The sequence below is a fragment of the Silene latifolia genome, chromosome X, assembly GCF_048544455.1.
Source record: "Silene latifolia isolate original U9 population chromosome X, ASM4854445v1, whole genome shotgun sequence".
NCBI classification, from domain to species: Eukaryota; Viridiplantae; Streptophyta; class Magnoliopsida; order Caryophyllales; family Caryophyllaceae; genus Silene; species Silene latifolia.
The window spans coordinates 274257642-274273962 of record NC_133537.1 but is presented as its reverse complement, the minus strand read 5'-3'; the positions used below and the strand labels follow the sequence as shown (position 1 = coordinate 274273962).

General features: G+C 42.5%; 1 protein-coding gene across 1 annotated transcript; it reads right to left on the bottom strand.

The window, feature by feature from the left end:
* Positions 1 to 5247: 5247 nt before the first annotated feature.
* LOC141620127 (uncharacterized) lies at positions 5248 to 9738 on the bottom strand. The gene is made up of 3 exons (XM_074437076.1): positions 9709 to 9738; positions 8746 to 9048; positions 5248 to 8382 (listed from the first exon to the last, which is right to left on the bottom strand). Exons 1-3 carry the CDS (start codon positions 9736 to 9738, stop codon positions 5248 to 5250), a joined length of 3468 nt encoding a protein of 1155 aa, XP_074293177.1.
* Positions 9739 to 16321: the final 6583 nt, after the last annotated feature.

The following is a 16321-nucleotide window of genomic DNA, read 5'->3' as shown; positions in this document are numbered from 1 at the left end:
ACCCTTCTTGCTATTACCAATTCCTGTTTCGAGGGAAGACTTTTCTTTTTGTGTAAAGTCGGTGGTGAATAATCCCCTTATTGTGAATGCTCTCACGAAAAGGTAAATGGTTGGCCAAATAGTTTGCTCTATTCTCATGAGTAGGGATCGAACATCTAACCTCATGGTTAAGGGATGAGGTGAACAACCACCACACCAAACTCATTTGGTTTTGAGGGAAGGCTATTAAACTTCACAAATTCTTCTTTAGGACCGTATTATTCGCCTTAAATTTAGAACGATTCAAATATAACCATATGCAATAAATAGGAAAAAAGCATAATGTATTGTATATGTAGGGTAATATTAGACCCGTCTTAAACTTAAGACGGATAGTATCGTCCTAAGCAAGACTAGTTGATTAAACTTTTGTACATTTTTCTCGCAATACATTTTTTTACGCAGTTGCTCATTCATGGACAAACATTACTCTTCTATGGACTTTTTATCATTAATTTTCCATACCTTACCCTTCCCCAAAACACAAACTAACAAACTCTCTCTAATTTCCTCCCTCATAAATAAATCAAATTCGTCAAATTACTCAATTATGACGGAAGTTCTCGATCGATCAAATAATAATTCTAATATACTCCCTCATATTCACTATATTCTTCCCTATTTCCTTATTCGGATTATTCGGGTTTTCTCCCCTATTTCCTTTATTGGGTTGATTTGTGTGGTCCAAATTCAATTGCATGTGGGATAGTGTGTTTTGTGTGGTCCAAATTCACTTGCTTATTTCTTCTGCAAAAAGAAAAGGGGAAGAATATAGTGAATAAGAGGGAGTATTAACTTTATTAACTATACTATAAAAGTATACAACTGGGGAGGATAAAGTAATTCAAACTAATGAACTAGGGATTTAATGAAATTAGTCAAATTAGGGTTTGATAAAATTTGGATGATGGCCTTTATGCACTTGATTTTTCCTTCAATTCAGAAATAAAGTCCACGAATTGAATCTTAGACAAATCTGGATTAGTTATGCATTAATCTGGATTAGTTAGTCAAATTAGGGTTTGATAAACTAATGCCGAGTGCAAATGTTATCCAGGGTAAGGGATGGTCCGGCAATATCGTCGTGTGGCTGGTACGGTGGTCTAGGAGAGTAGTGGGCGGGGTGGTCTGGTGGTCTAGTTGGGCATAAGTGGCGGCGGTAGGGAACGGCTGGTGGTTTGTTGGATGGAGTTGAATCTTGGTTAATTTGTGAGGATTGAAAATGACAGGAGTATAATGGTCATTCATGTCCATGATTGAGTAAATCATGTACATGAATGAGCATATCCCTTTTTTTATTAATGTGGTACTTTTTTGCGCAATATATTCCTATTATCATAATGTAAGCTAGGTTGCACGGACACGCGAGGGACACGCCTAAAAACGTGTCCAACACGCGTTGAACCGTGTCATCGGTTTTTTAAAATTCCAAAACGTTTTGGACACGGCCAAGACATGACGGACACGGCCCGTGTCATAGTGGACACGTCTAATTAGAATAATTCATAACATTTTTGGACTCGCGACATTCCAGCGATTCCATTTACTGTATCTCCCTCCCTTCCATCACTCTGGCGACCAGCACCTCCGACAAGGCGACACGCCGACAACTGTCGGCCGCCTCCTCGTCGTCGATGTCTCCCTCTCCCCTCGTTTCTACCATGTTTTGTTTTCTACTTTTCCCCAAATTGAATATAGGATTTGTGCTAATTGCATTAATCTATTACCAAAATTGGATCTAGGGTTGAGCGACAAATTCCTCAACTGCTTTAAAATGAAAACAAGCTCAGCATATTTGAGTAAAACTCGCCCATTTGTCGTATTGTCGATGTGATGATCACTGATGAGCATCATTTAAGGGTTTGTTTACAGATAATAGAAAATAATGGTGTGTTTATGCTATAGTGGAATGCTTTTTAATGCTAGTTAATTGTATAGAAAATAAGGTGTCGTTATATGGGTTTGTTCATTGTGGTGTTGGCTTATTGCTAAGTTGGACACGTCCAAATAATATGGCTTTGTTTCCAGTAGAATTTTTTTTTTTTGACAACAATAAACTTTTATAAATAAAACGAGTCTTAAACATTTAAAGTACAAACAAAGGGTTATTAGCAACCCTGAAACTACCTGAAAAAGTAACCGATGAAACTGAACAAGTTGTCACAACCGAAGAAAAAAGACGACTTTTCTTGAACGGCTGATGGTAATGAGCGTCAAACTCGATTAATTGAATATCCTTCCGCTTCATCCTCATAGAAGTAACAGTATTGCGGGTGGACCTGCAGAAAGAAGCTGCGCCGGCAAAGGTCAATGACCGCGTATTCGAAGTGGCCAAAACATGCTCCTTTCGGCATTTAGAACGGGAATCCACAAAGCGTCCCTTCTTGCTAAACGAACAATCCTTGCGCCCCTCCTTGCTAAATGAGTAATCCCTAACAGCTGCAAACTTAAACTGGACCAACGAGATCTTAGTAGCATAGGGCGAAAACGAATTAAGGCGTGTCTTCTTATCGGCTTTTAAAATGGCCTCCTCCTGAACCAACTCAAAACTTTCCGTCTGTTCAACATCTTAAACATGTAAGAAATTCTCCGGTGTAGGAGAAGAGGTGGGAATTTCTGCTGACCCATAGTTTTCTGCATGGGGAGTTCCCATCTGGATGGTTTTAGAGTTGAGGGTACGAACCCTCATGAACGACATGGACCTTGGGTGATAAAAACCAAATTTTTGCCATGTAGCAAATTATCATAATCTTGAGATGATAGATTTTGTGCATTATGAGGTCGTTTTTTGTTCGTAAAGCGGAGATGAGGTGGTCTTGAGTTAGTTGAGGAGGAAGACTGGCTGACCTCTGAATCATTCGTGGTTTCATTGGGCACAATACTACTCTTCGAATTCATAGGCACATCTGGTGAGATAACGGGAACACAATCGGAAGCCAACTCTAGACACACCAGTGGCTTCTTGGATTTGTGTTCACTGCCAGAACCCTGTGATGATGCACAACTAGCCTCGTCCGTAATCTCCACCATATCAGCATCTTTACGGTGGAGAGGAGAACCAACTTCTTGCCTTCGGGGAGGAGACACCAACACTTTCCCTGCTCGATCATCATTTGCATCCAAGGAGTCAATAATAACACGCTTACCATTTTTGTTAATAGCGAGAGTTTGTCTAACATCCCCCAGCTCTTGAATATCTTTATTATGAGGTTTAGTTAAGTTTGCCTCTTCCAAAGTTGTAAGAGCCTCTAAAAACCTGTTCAACTTTTTAAGGGCTACTGCCTTTTGAAAGAGAGCTTTAGCATTGCGAGGAAAGAAATTTAAAATCATAGAACAGTAGATCAACGCTTCCTCAAAACCTTGAAGCTTATTAGCACACGCTGCTAAATTTAAACACAAAAAGACAGCGAGTGATGAGATTGAGCTTAAATCATGCTCAAATTTATTCTTGAGAGACAAACAGAGCAAACGACACGCGGTATCATAACAGCCACCAGCCTGACCAAACTGTTGTTGTCGAAAAAAATTATTACCTAAATCTTTAAGGGCTTGAATTTGAGAAACGGGGGAATCTAATTGGGTAGGGACTTTAAGAAAAGCGGCTTCTTCAGCTGACAACTTATCACAACCGTAAAATAAATTGAAGTATTCAAGAAAACCAGTACCGGGAATGGAAGAAAAGGTTGAGAAGGGAGTCATAGCTTGTCAAATATGTAAACTTAAGAGAGAAAAAACAAGTCTTAATTAAGAAGAAACCTACTACCACCAACCGGAAACTACCACAGCCAACCCTAAACATCCTCTCCTAAACAGCATAACCATGGGAAAACCAAGCCACCATCAAAACAGAGGAACCAACAACCACTAGAGAGCAGAAAGTGCCCAAGAAAGCAAAACAACTAGCAGACGTCTCCGACAGGCGCACACCAGGCAACAGAGAAACAAATTAAGCGCGTAGAAAATCAAACCCACAGGAAAAAACGAGATAAAACACACACACCCAACAGCAGAGAGCATGGGATGACCAAAATCAACCTAAAAACAACCAGCCCAAACTGCCCAGAAAGTTTCACAAAGATACAGACATGAAATTGAAGCATTAAAGTGAATCGGAAATAAGAAAATTGACACTAGAGCATACCAATTAAGCCTCGAACAATTAACCAAATTAGCCAAACATCCCAAGAAATCTCAAAAGTCCACTAAAATACCAACAAACAGCAGATCCCGGATGAAATAAATTGATAAGCAAAAGGTAAGAAGAGATTAGAGCTTAGAGACAAAGTAGACCTGTAGGAGACGCAACAAATCAAATCACAAGACGGATGACAAACGGTGGCCGAAAAGAGGAGGAACTACCATGGTTAAATCCCTAGAACCACCAGAGATCGGCCAATAAACGGCCAGATCTCTGGCGGTGTCGGAGAGGAGCAAGGGTTGTGGGTAGGGGTTGGAGGCAGGAGAGGTTTCCTTCAAGGGAAGAAAAAAAAGAAAGGTGGTGATCGAAGTTAGAAAGAGAAAGAGATTTTTATAGGTCCGGTCGTTGTTCCTTCCGTTTCCAGTAGAAAATAATGATATATATATATGAAATGTAACTTTTTATGTGTGGTTTCCTTACTTTCGGGTTGATGATTTTGTCATTTGACAATTGTGATATGATCTTCAATGTTTTTTATCTGCTTTTGTAAGGCTTAAATGTTTATTTAAGTTTGGGTTTGTAAATTGGAACTTATAAGACATGTTTGATTTTCAAATGTAAAAAACATTAATATTTGTTTTGTCATTTTATGACTTTGTGGCTTTGTAAGTGGTCAAAATTTAGATATTGATTATAAAGGGCTTTACATTCTCTTTATTTCAACATGTATATTGATTTTTTTTTTTGCCGTGTCCGTGTCCTTAAAAGTTTCGAGCGCCGTATCCCGTGTCCGTGTCTGTGTCCGTATCCGTTTTCGTGCAACCTAGATTGTAAGCACATAAAATTTGTATAAGGGTAAGATTATTGGTAGTCTTGGGATAATACTTTGTTAAGTCTTAAGATAAGACTTACTCAAGACTACCAATAATCTACCCTAGTCTTTTTTTTTTTAAGAGAAACCCGGAGGTTCTACTGCATTAATAATAAATCAAAACTAACAGCATTGTTCGCGATCAAAGGTAGACCCTCCGACCACACAAACTTACCAACTACTCTAGGGACAGGATGGGCTAACGCATGAGCCACCCCATTGTTCGAACGACTAGTAAAAGACCATACAACAGAATTGAAAGAAGAACGCAAAGAAAAAAAAGAAAAAAAAAGTCCGCTAAAACTAAATCAAAGACGCTTCTGCCAGGGCGAGATTTCCGCAAGGCTTCCACCACCTGTAAACAATCGCTTTCCACGACAATGTTCGCATGACCTCTTCGACGAGCTTCCTTGACTCCTTCCAAGACCGCCACAGCCTCCGCAATATGACTCTCCCACAGCTGCTCCAAAACCAAAGTCGCCCCCCAAATCACCCAACCTCGACCGTCCCTACACACCATACCCAAGCTCACGCCCATTCCTTCTTGAACTCCCGCATCAACATTGATTTTCACATACCCCTCCGGAGGAGCTACCCAACTTTTCCTCGCATTCTCCCTTCCCCGTACTCCTTCGTCTTCCCGGCTGCCCTTCCTCACATAGCCCCCTCCCTCTATTTCCTCCATAACATCCCTTATCCGCTTCACCACACCACACAGGTCCACTTCCTGCAGCTCAAAAATAACCTTATTTCGATGTTCCCACAAAGCCCAACAACCCACCATGAACCAACCACATTCCCGTGCCCCAAACACCTTCCACCGAGACTCAATCCAATCTCTCACGCTCCCTCCACCCACATCCTCCTCCTCTCCCACCAACCCAAGCTCATCCCAGACCCGTTGTGCCACCCCATAGTCCCGGAACAAATGTGTACTCGATTCAAAACAAGAATTACAAAAGGAACAAAATGAAGACTCACCTCGAACTCGAGTAGCGATGTTTGCCCTTGTTTCTAAAGCTTCGCTGCACAGCTGCCAAAAGAAGAGCTTCACGCGAGGCCAAACCGGGATTTTCCAGAGCCTAGTCCAAAGCCATTTCTCCCTCTCCCAATTAGAAGCACCCCCGACCTCCAGAAAATCACATCCTCCCACCAACAGACGATATGCCGACCTGACTGTGAACACTCCGTCTCTTTCCGCGCTCCAAAACCAATCGTCAGTTATGGCATTCTCACTAAGACGAATATTCTTAATCCTCTCCCCTTCGAAACCCAAGAACAGGCTATCAATTAGTTGCTCATTCCAAGATCGCCCCCCTTCGCTTAACAAACCCTCCACCATCATTCCTTCAAGTCCCGGAGGCTGGGGTGAAATGACCCGCCCCAACTGATTCGAATCAACCCAGGCATCCCCCCACACTCGGGTCGAGAGACCGTCCCCTATGCGCCGTCTGAGACCCAAGCCGAGAGTTCCTTTTGCCTCGTGAATGCCCCTCCAAGTATAGCTAGGATAATTACCCATACTTGACGACAAAAAATCCCCATTTGGGTAATATCTAACCTTCATAACTCGAGCCCATAAACTCCCCGTCTCCGTAGTGAGCCTCCACGCTTGTTTGCTCAGCAAGGCAAGGTTAAACAGCTTGAAATCTCGGAAACCCATACCACCCATATCCTTAGGTTGACAAAGCTTACTCCACGAGACCCAAGAAATACCTCTCTTCCCCTCCTCGTGCCCCCACCAAAATCTCGACATCATCTTCCGAAGCTCCTCACAAAAATTGACGGGAATTTTGAAAATACTCATAACATAGGTAGGGAGTGAATTGATAACAACCTTTAAGAGAACCTCCTTACCAGCCCTAGACAAGATTTTTCCACGCCAACCTTCCAACCGTTTGCTCAGCTTGTCCCGAAGAATATTAGTTAACACCTTCTTAGACCGCCCTACCACCGTAGGCAACCCCAGATATCGCTCTTGTTCCTCGACCTCAATAATACCCAACCTTGTCGCCAGGTTACTCCTCTTCGTCCTTGGCACCCCCTTACTAAACGAGACAGTAGTCTTATCTAAATTTACCAGCTTCCCAGAAGCATATTCATATCGTCGCAAAATATTACTAACAGCTGTAGCTTCCTCCTTCGTGGCTCTGGTAAAGAAAATGCTATCATCTGCGAAGAGTAAATGAGAAATCTCAGGTGCCCCAGCCGAGACCCGAACCCAATGAATAATCCCATCCGCCACAGCTCTGCGCATCAAATCAGATAAAACTTCCGCACACAGAATAAACAAGTAAGGGGATAGAGGGTCACCCTGACGCAGACCCCTAGTAGGCCGAAACCCACGGGACGGATTCCCATTAATCAGCACTGAAAAGGATACCGAAGTCATACAGGCCATAACACTGTCAATCCATGCTCTTTCGAACCCCATACCGCACAAAACCCGATGAAGGAAGCGCCATTCAACTCTGTCATACGCTTTAGCCATATCTAATTTAATCGCCATATTGCCCTCTACTTGTCTAGAACTCTTCATAGCATAAAACACTTCAAAGGCTATAAGGACATTATCCGAAATAGAACGACCCAGGGTAAAAGCTCCTTGGTTCTCTGATACAATATCCCCCAGGAACAGCTTCAGACGATTCGCGAGCACCTTCGAGACCAGCTTATATACCACATTGCAGAGACTAATCGGACGGAAGTCCCGAATTTTATCCGGAGCTTTCTTCTTTGGGATAAGAACAATGTTAGTCTTATTAATGTCCCTCGGAGACCTCTCACCTCGAAGGATGGCAAGCACAACTCGAATCACTTCCTGCCCAACCGTGCCCCAATAAGTCTGATAAAAAAGACCGTCCATACCATCCGGACCCGGAGCCTTTAAAGGATGCATTTGGTTTAACGCGTCAAGTACCACATCCTCCCCATAGTCCCTCCGCAATTCGGTATTCATAGCTGCAGTAACTCGTCCCCTAATACCCGCCACTACATCGTCAAAATTAGAAGGATTCAAAGAAGTAAATAGACCTTCGAAGTAATCCAGCGCCACCTTTGTCACTTCCTCGGTACCCACCCTTTCCACTCCATCATCATCAATTAACTTAGCAATAAAATTTTTCCTTTTCCTCTCCCCAGCTCGAGTATGAAAGAATTTGGTATTCCGGTCCCTATCCTTAAGCCACAGAGCCCTTGACCTTTGCCTCCAATATTGCTCCTCCTGACGGCGAAGATTAGAAATTTTCGCAACCAGCTGTCTTCTTCGCTGCACATTTATCTCCGAGCGGTCCCCTTCATTAAACCTTACCAGCTGTTTTCTCTTCTTCTCAAGCTTCTTACCAATTTTGTTAATATTTAACTTCTGTCACCCCCTTAATTCTCGTGCACCTTCATCAAAAACCGCAACTAAATCACCTCTTCCTCTCGCCACACCCCTCTCCACGACTTCCTCACTCCCCTCCTCCCCAACCCATATCTGTTCGAAGCGGAACGGTCTCACCCTAGTCTCCCCCACATCCTTCGAATTCAGCACGAGCTTGATCGGAGCATGATCCGACCACTCACGATCAAGTTAATGGAGCCGAGCATGAGGAAATAAATCCAGCCAAGGAGGCGAACATAGAGCTCTATCAAGCATACACTGTTTGTTTGCTTCGCCTGCTTGTCCATTATCAAAAGAAAAATTATACCCTACCCAAGGAACATCTCGAAGTTGACAATCATCAACGGCTGCTCTGAAGTTATTCATCTGCCTCTGGGGCCGGCTGCCCCCTTTCATCCCAGTAGAAAAAAGAATCTCGTTGTAATCACCCATACAAACCCACGACAAATTCGACTGTCCCTTGAGAAGACGAAGCAACTCCCACGAAAGATGACGGTCAGAGACCGCCGGCCACCCATAAAAACCAGTAAGCCTCCACTCCTTCCCATCATGACGAACCGTAAAATCCATGTGATGGACAGAAGCAGATATAAAAACACAGTCGATATCTCGCTTCTACAACATAGCAAGACCACCAGACCTCCCCATACTATCCACCTCCATCCAAAAATATCCCTCCAATCTCTCCCCCGCCTTCCTCATCTCACGACCACAGAGTTTGGTCTCGCAAAAAAACACTATGGCCGGGGCTTCCCTTCGTACCAGGGCACGAAGGGCACTCACCGTGTCGGGGTTGCCCAAGCCCCGACAGTTAATGCTTAGGATATTCATTGGGCCTGGCGGGGTTGAACTCCGTCAAACTCCGCCTCAGGTATTAAGACGCCCCCGTCTGCAACTCATTTAAGCTTCTTCTGTCCACTCACATTTCCATGATCCTCCCTTTCCCTTTTCCCCGAATCATTTACAATCATTTTTGGGTCAAAAGTGTGTCTCATCCCCGCATTTTCAATGATATTCCTCGTTAAACGTGTCCACTTCCCACCCTGTCCCCCCGACTGACACCCCTGCTTATCACCCACCACGGTACTGTGCTTTACTCCCTGCCCCATCCTCTCTTCCCCTTGGTCCACGTCCATGGTAAATAAAACAGGCGTTTCAGAGCTCCCCGTCAAAACCATCTGCTCCTGAGAAAAGTCCACCTGGTTATGGAGCACCCCCGACCCCGAAACCCCTTCCTGGAGAGGCTCCACATTAGCAGACCCCACCGGCACTTACCCGCTGGAATGTCCCTAACCCCATCACCATTACTGTCTTTCCCCCCGTGCTCGACCTTCCTCATCGACACACCCAGTATTCTTAGTTCGCATGTTAATAGCAATGGCCTGTAGCTTCTCGATCATATTTGAGATAACCTCCTCAGAATCTTTGGCACTAACAGCATCAAAAGTCGAACTGAGGTTCCGGGCAGCCTTCCCCGGTCCTTCTTTCACTGTCTTTATAACCCTCCAAGGTGAAGCTCGCAACCAATCCCCGAACTTTAGGTCTTCCTCCTCATAAGGTTCGTCTTCAAAATCTTTCTCCCCATGCCCTATAATTCCGCACCCATAACAGTACGTTGGAAGGCGCTCATATTTCACATTGAAATTCACAGTACGACCTCCCTTCATACGGATTGGTATAGACGGTTTCAGGGGTTTTCGAACATCATATAGCACGCGAACCCTAATAGCCCTATCAAGTTCGACATTTGGTCCATATTCAACACCGATAAACGAGTCTAAAGAGTCACCCAGTCTCCTAGCATTCACTTCACACGCTCTCCCAGTAATTGCCAAATCATAAATCCTTGCCCAAATCGGAAAATGAAAGAGCGAAACATCAGTAAGCTTACCAGTTCGATTCGGTTCCGCAAAACACCACAAGAATTTGTCAAAGTGCCAAGGTTGCCCCTCGAAAACCCTAGCCTTATCCCTGTCAGAGTCGAAACGGAATATGAACGTCTTCTCTTTCGCATCGACTACGTTCCCCATAATTGGCTTCGATGGGTTCCACAAATTAATCATAGTCTCGATGGCTGCTTTGACGTTAATTGACCGTGATGCCCACAATTTCCTTACCAAAAGCGAGGACGACTTCTCAATAGTAGTCTCAGCACCCTCGTCCCATTCAAACGGATCCTCCTCCTCCCCCATAGGTTCTTTCCCATCCCGATGTTGGCCAATTGTAACGCTCATCCTTGACACCTGCACAAAAACAAAACAAAGAAACAAGAAAAGAAAACAAACGCAAGCTCTATCTTACGAGAAGCGTGAGATAAGCCTCGAGAAAGAGGATGAAGAACGAAGATTGATAGGACCGACCCTAGGAAACCCTAGACCTCTTTTTTTATTTTGATCTTTTTAATTTTGGATAATAATCTACCCTAGTCTTGACAAAATCTTAAGTTGAATCTTGGAAATCCAAGACTCAACATAAGACTTTGGGTGAGTCTTGACCCCACCTGAAAGGGACATTAACCAATGAGTGAATCCCATGTGTCATTTCTTTTTTATGGAAAAAATAGGAGTAAAGTGAAAAAGTAAAGTCTGAGATGAGTCTGACGGATAATGTATAAAGTCTGAGGTGAGTTTGAGGTGGGTCTGAACAATAAAGAAATAATAAAAGTTATCGGAAAGCTGATGTGGCAGAGTCTTAAGACTTGGGAGAGTCTTAGTGATAATCTCACCTTAAGTATATACTACATCGGATGTCAAAAGTCAAAATGTTAACCCGTCAAATATTAAAGCGGTCAAATCCTCATATGAGTCTCATCCACTGAAATTAGTCAGACCCACCCATAATTGATAGAGAAATTACTAGGTGTCGTTAAAGGCTAGAATTAACTATCAAATTAACAATTTATAGACTTAACTAAACTCTACTAACTTCAAGCAATAAGGTAGTAAACTGGCAAGCTAGAGTCGAACCCAGGGGAAGGACCTTTAACTAAAAACTCGACTTGTAAACTATTGACCAACAATCACTAACTAAGACCCCTCTTAACTAATTAAGACACCAATGACAATTTAGACTCAACAATATAAACTAATCACAAACAATGGGTTTTAACAATGTTCAACCTATAGGAAACATAAATGGAGAAATCATTGGTTGGAAGCAACATGAAAAAAGAGTAACAATGAAGATTTTGCTATTGAGACAATTCAACAAACAAGTAGTATGCAAGAAAATTCAATATTAAAGAGAACTTGATGTAACTTCTTCTTAGTAACCAACAATTAACAAAGCTTGACCCTTTTTACTCTCTCAATATTATCTACCCAATACTACCATCTCAAGATGTTGATACATGTAAATTAAACCATCTACATATACCCTTCAATACTTAGACAACAACTCATTAAACCATGAAAAGAGACTAAGCATGAGCATTAAGATTTTAACCAAAAGATGGAGCTAGGATCAATTCCTCATAAGATTAAACCATACAAATGAGAAAAAGACATAAACTTTCCTATTTGTTATATGAATCCTGTAAACCAAATCAACATACAACAAACTTGCTTCAAAAAATCTTAGATAGATTAAACCATTTCTCTAGGATTTGCAATAGTTGAACAACAATAAGCATGGATGGCCAACCCAAACATAAACATCAATCAACATATGAAATTAAGCACAAGGAAAAGATATTAGATAAATTAAGAGAGATTGGAGGGTCTTACAATACCAAAGTTGAAAACTTTGAATGAAATTACACCAAGCTAAGTAATGAGAAGATTAGCTCCTCATAATTGTCTTACAACCCAAGAAAGGAAGAAAGATTAACATAAATTAAAGAGAATTATCGTCTTAATTATTACAAGCTTAAGGGTAAAAACAAGCATAAAGTGGTCTTCAAAGTTTGAGGTATTTATATGGATGCACACAAATCTAGGTTAAACCGTCTCATGAAAGCCCAAACACGAAATTTTAAGCCCGTGTTTCATTAAGAATGCGCCCGGGACGGGAATCCGTCTCCAAAATCTGATCATCAGCTTGATCCTTTGCTTCCCCGTCTTCACTTGTCATTGCTTGGTTAGTGTGAGCTTCATATCCTGGTGGATGCAAAACGAAATCTTCACCTCGGCTCATAGATATGGATGCTTGAATTTTTCTTGTGAGATGAACAACCCAAAGTAAGGCTCAATGTGACCAAAGCTACAAGGAAATGAAATAGGCCGGTGTATGTCCAAGATTAGTGCATAAACTTGGCCTCAAAACTCGAATAAACAACCTAATAGACACGAATTGGTACGACATATTTGACTCCATCAAATACCCCCACACTTAGACTTTTGCTCGTCCCGAGTAAAACTCGAAACAAGCGATTTTTGTTAAGTCTAAAGGTTAGCGTGGGTGTAAGTGATCACTCTTCCCTTACCACTTCCTTCTTATATCTCTCTCTCTCACAAATCCACCGAGTACAAGAAGAAAATCTAGACTCAATTGTGACACACACTCTTCTCTCACGCCCCCTCCTTATATCACCCTCATACAAAGACTCAAAACACACCACCAACTCCGACTCATCATCATTCACACCACCCTTCTTGTATCACCGAGTAAGAGATGGCCACTCTCACCTTATCCCAAGGTGATAGCAAAGTGGCCTATACAACCTCCTCACACATCATCAATCCACCTCCTTATAGCACCCCCTTATCACTTCATTCAAGGTAAAATCATGTTACTTGGTTGGCTACACACCGCAAAGAATCACAACCAAGTAACCGACATAAATCCACCAATTTGAAGCAAACTTTTATGACTCAAAAAGAAATTAAATCCTAGCCTAACCTCCTTCCATGTCCCTACTTATCGCTCCCTTCTTATCCCTCCATTTGGTTTTGGTATTTTTTTCAATTTTTCATTTTGTTTTTCTTTCTTGATTTTTTTTTTGGTGAAAATCCCTCATTTTGCCTATGGTGCCCTTTCGGGTTTTCACCTTAGCCTGTTCCTTACCTCTCATGGTGGCTCGTAACTCTATTTTTCATTTTGCCTGGAATGCCCTTTCGGGTTTTCATTCCGTTCCCGGCCACCTTCCCATTTTTGCCTAGGCGCCCACCCTTGTGGGTTTTCACCTAGCCGGGATTTTCGTGTTTTTTTTTTTTTTGCATCAAAAGGAAATATGTACATATCTTACAATGATAAATCCTCTCCCACACTTGTTTTCCACATTGTTCTCAATGTGGAGGTGCCAACTTCATCTTCATTGGTTTTGGGACCCCAAGCCACCGCCATGCTTGTATGTCCCCTTGCTTCTCCTTCTCCTCTCACGGTTCTCTCTAATCCTCCTTGCCCTCTCATAACTCTCATCCACTTTTTATTGATTGATTGTCGGTTAGTAGGTGGGGTTGTTGGTATTCATGGTCATGCCAAAGAGATCACAGATAATGCCAATAGAGTCTTCTTGTAAATGCGCATCCTCATATGAATCCTCAAGGTATTGGGCGTGGCACTCATTTTGCACCCCAAATTGCTCGTTGACTTGCCCCCGCCATGCATTTTGCTCCCTCCATAAGGCCTCATTTGCTTTCCATTGCTCCTTTTGTTGTTGTTGCCAAGGAATTGACTCTTCTTGCCTTTGAGCAATTTCTCTTAGCATTTTTGTTTGGGCCGCTTCGGCCTCCGCACTAAACCTTTGATATTCCATACTAGCCACCCTCCAATGATCTAAGCTCTCTAGTTTTGGCCCTTGTTGTTGTTGCCAAGCATAAGAACTATCAACTCTTCCACTAATGGCTTCCAAAGTCCCCTGGGTGTCATTGAAGTAGTTAAACATTTATTGTTGCCAAGGGGCGATTGGAGTGCTAGAACTTCCCCCCGCCTCATACATTGGGGTATCATGGATAGTTGGGCCACTTTTAATCCTCTTGATTTCCCTTTCTTCTTCACTCTGCACATTGACAATCGGGGATGTGGCTACCCTTCTTCTTCTTCTCTCCCTCGGCTCTTGTTGTTTATCGGCCGGGCAAAAGAAATGAACGACATGTGAGCCACTAGGAATTGGGCCATTCCGAGGGAGGGACATATATGGAGTCTTTTCCACTCCCAACCAATTGCATCTAAAATTAATAGGTTCATGGACTTTGATCATGTGGGTCTCTTCCAACCCTTGAGTGTTGCAGAAATAATTTCCCCAAACGGGGTTTTGATCATCCGGGACTTCCCCCACATACTTCTCCACAAATAAGGTAATCAAACCTCCACCATTAATAGGACCCCCTTTCTTTTCCGGTGCTTCATGCATGAGTTTACAAAAAGTTTTGCCCAATCCGGCACACCCTCTCCTTCCAGAAGCATAGTCCAAATTCACTCCCTCACCGCATCACTTATTTTTGTTGGTTCTCCCATAGAGAAAAACCAACAAGCAATACTCCTAGTCAAAATTCAGACCACGGGGTTGGTGATGGCGGAAAGCTTATCATTGTGGTCTTGGGCGTGCCTTCCCGTGAGGTGACACCATATCTCATTAAGCTTCCCTCTAGGTGGGTTAACTGAGGAAGAGTTCTTGGTGATTCGCAAAACCTCTCGGACCTCATCAAAGGTGATTGAGTGCCACACCTTATGTAGTCTAAAGTTGACCCTCTCATTAACCCCCTCCCTCGTTATGGTGATTGTGGTGAGGAATTCGAAAGTTTAAGACCGGTATGTATCCTCATAGATGTCCATGTACCTCTCTAGCCCCACCCGACTCAAAAGTTGGAACGTGAGTTCCTCAATGCCTAGTTTTTGAAGGGTTTCGCGGTGGAGAAATTTGGTAATGGGTAAAAGGTTGTCTCTTTCAAGCTTTTTGAAGGTCTTCTTTTGTTCGGCATTCAATCCCTCATCCCCCATAAACGGTTTGGGAGCACTAGGTTCCCCTTGTTGAACGGCCTTTCTCTTTCCGAAAACCATTGTACCTAGTAAGAAGGAGTAACAACACTACTAATAAAACACTCAAAACTGTTTTTCACTCTCTAAGGCAATTCAAAAAACACCTTCTTTGCACTACTTCAAGAAGGTAGAAGTAAATGATGTTTGATGAATACCTTTGCCCTTACTCAGAAAACGAATTTAACCTAGCAATTACACACCACAATTAACAATCACAATCCAAAATTTCAAAAAACTTGTACTCCCTCTGTTCCGGTGATATGTTTACACTTCCTTTATTTTGTGAGGGGAAAATAAAGGAAGTGTAAACATATGACTGGAACGGAGGGAGTATGTATTTTCGGATTTCTCAAAGCAATAAAGAAAGAGTTTGGAAAAGTTGTCTTATATCTTCCCGAATCCACTTAAAATGCTCAATGATTGATGTATAATGCTAACAGACCCTCCAAGAATGCTCCAATACCCAAGGGAATCGCTTGAAATGCTTGAAATAAGAAGCTTGGAAAATTAGGGTTTTGGGACGAAATTGGGTGAAACTCAGATTTTTGATGTGCAAAGTTAGTGATTGATGATGGTATGTTGGTTGGGGATGAATTTGATGAATGAATTTGGGGATTTGTTGAAGTTTTAGAGGGATTTGAAGGGATGTTTGAAGTTGGGGTTGGTATTTTTGGGTGAATGGTTGTCGAAATAATGAAAGAAAGGGATAAATTGTTTGTGTTTTAGGCGTAGACATCAACCCAGCTCAGTGCGCAGACTGCGCAATTTGGCGCAGGCTGTGCTTTTGACTGGAGTCCGTGCTTCATTCTTGATTTCTAACTTCTTCCCTTGTTGAAATATTTTGCCTTCGTTTGTGCCTTTCTCTCATGTGACCCGTGTAGTTGATGTCCCGAGTCATTTTGACTCCCATTATGACTTGACACGCTTCCCAAGAATCTCCTTCCGACTCCCTACACATCTCAACAAACCA